General features: G+C 39.2%; 1 protein-coding gene across 1 annotated transcript in view; it reads right to left on the reverse strand.

Annotated features, from left to right (window-relative positions):
- Positions 1-1,530: 1,530 nt before the first annotated feature.
- CATSPER2 (cation channel, sperm associated 2) overlaps positions 1,531-2,038 on the reverse strand; it is a 9,317-nt gene continuing 8,809 nt past the window's right edge. The window contains 1 exon segment of the mRNA XM_011941208.1: positions 1,531-1,553. Coding sequence (XP_011796598.1) covers positions 1,531-1,553 — 23 coding nt within the window.

Raw genomic sequence — 2,038 nt, forward strand, 5'->3', positions numbered from 1 at the left:
GACCTAGTCAAGGCTATCTAATTCCAGAACATTTCCACCACCTGCCAAAGAAACTGTATACCTATCATCTGTCAGTCTCAATTCCTCCCTCCCCACTCCCCAAGAAACCACTAATCTACTTTCTGTCTTCATAGATTTGTTTATTCTGGACATTCAATTCATTTACCTTTTCCCCATCTTGGCCTTTTTGCCAGACACACTCTTAGGTGAGGACTTTATAATTACCTCCTTATTGTCCCCTTTCATTTCTTCCCCATTTGGGTAGCAGCCCTTACCTTAGTTTGGGTGTTACTGACCTTACCTCCAGTTCAGGAGAAAGCCTTAATTAGTGATTCCATCACATTCACCTTACCTCAACAATTTGTTTAGATGTAAGCATATGACCTAACTTCTTGGTCCAATCAGAGTGGTGGTCAGGATGTGTCTGTAGAGGAGTGGAGGTTGAAGTCAATTGTTGACTTTTTTTCAAAAATTGTTGAATTTTTATATCTATATATACCTGTGTGACCACCACGCAGATCAAGATATGGAACATATCTACAGCACTCCAGAGGCTTCATGCTTCCTCTCCATCAGTATCTTCACTCCAAGAATAACCATGATTGTGACCCAAAGCTCAAACATTTTGTTCATTGACAAAGAAAGGAGTCACTGGCTCTCTTCCCCTGGATATGCGTAAATAGGTATGCAAGCCTAGGCACTTCGGAAAATTATCTGGCTACCCAAGTGAAGCCAGTCTGAGAATAACAAGAACACGTGGAGGAGAGCGCAGATAGCAAAATCCCAGAGAAACAAAACCACAGATCTAACAACAGTGAATTTTTACATTAAGTCAATCCTGAAGCTATACTACCTTTGAACTTCCCAGTCTCCAGTAAGCTATTTTGTTGTTTAAATGGCTTCAACTGATTTTTTTCACAACTCAGAATTTTTAACCTGAGTTAGAACCTTAGCTCTACCTCTTACTTGGTATATGCTCTTGGGCAAGTTAACTTAATTTCTTTAGGCCTTAGTTTTCTGATCTCCAAAAATAGGAGGCTATCTTCCATATAAGATTATTTTATGAAATATGCATACTCTATATACAGTATATATATACTAAATATACAAATATCCTCATACATGTTAAACACTCAATAAGTGATATAATTTTTAATCATAAACATGTCTAAGACTTAACTCTTCTAACAATGGAATGGGATCCCTTCTACATAATGAATCCCAAATAACTAGAAACATTAAGCATTACCTGGATAATCCTCCTTTCAGTGATGTTCTATAAGGTGTTCCTGCTTTGATGGGAGATAGATTAACTCTGAAATCCCTTCTAACACTAAAAACCTGTACAACACTTACTGATTTGAACACTGCCCTGAGCAGTGGCAAAATGAAATAGAGACTTTCGGTCCAGTAACAGGTAAAAATAATATCCAATTAAAGTTAATGGTTCACAAGAGAAGCAACATTAGTAAAACAGGCAATGGAAACAACACTTCTCAATTAGTTAAACTAACAGCTCTGAAGATCTCCTTACTCCACAGAGAGGCCTTTACCTATGCATCAGGGAGGGAGAAGGTAAAATTAGGACTCTAACCAGGCAGTAGAGGTTGCAGGAAGGGTGGAAGCTATAATGATAAAGACAAGAAATGAGTCAGATTTAGGAGCTGTGGAAAGGGTAGAAAGCTAAGGAGCACAGACTCCACTGGCATCTGAGCTAACTTGTTTTGTTCTTTTTTAGAGACAGGGTCTTGCTATGTTGCCCAGGCTGGAATGCAGTGGTATGATCCTAACTTGCTGCAGCCTCAAACTTCCAGACTCAAACAATCCTACCTCAGTTCATAGCTGGGACTAGAGGCACACATCACCACACTCAGCTTGAACTAACTCTTTTGCTTGACCTTATGCCTTTCAATATCCCTTATCTCACAGACAGACTACTGAGCAGCTACTAGGAATATCTATTAGACACTTACACACTTTTTTTTTTTTTTTGAGACAGAGTCTCACTCTGTTGCTTAGGCTGGAGTGCAGTGGCGTG

The sequence above is a fragment of the Colobus angolensis genome, unplaced genomic scaffold, assembly GCF_000951035.1.
Source record: "Colobus angolensis palliatus isolate OR3802 unplaced genomic scaffold, Cang.pa_1.0 Scaffold199, whole genome shotgun sequence".
NCBI lineage: Eukaryota > Metazoa > Chordata > Mammalia > Primates > Cercopithecidae > Colobus > Colobus angolensis.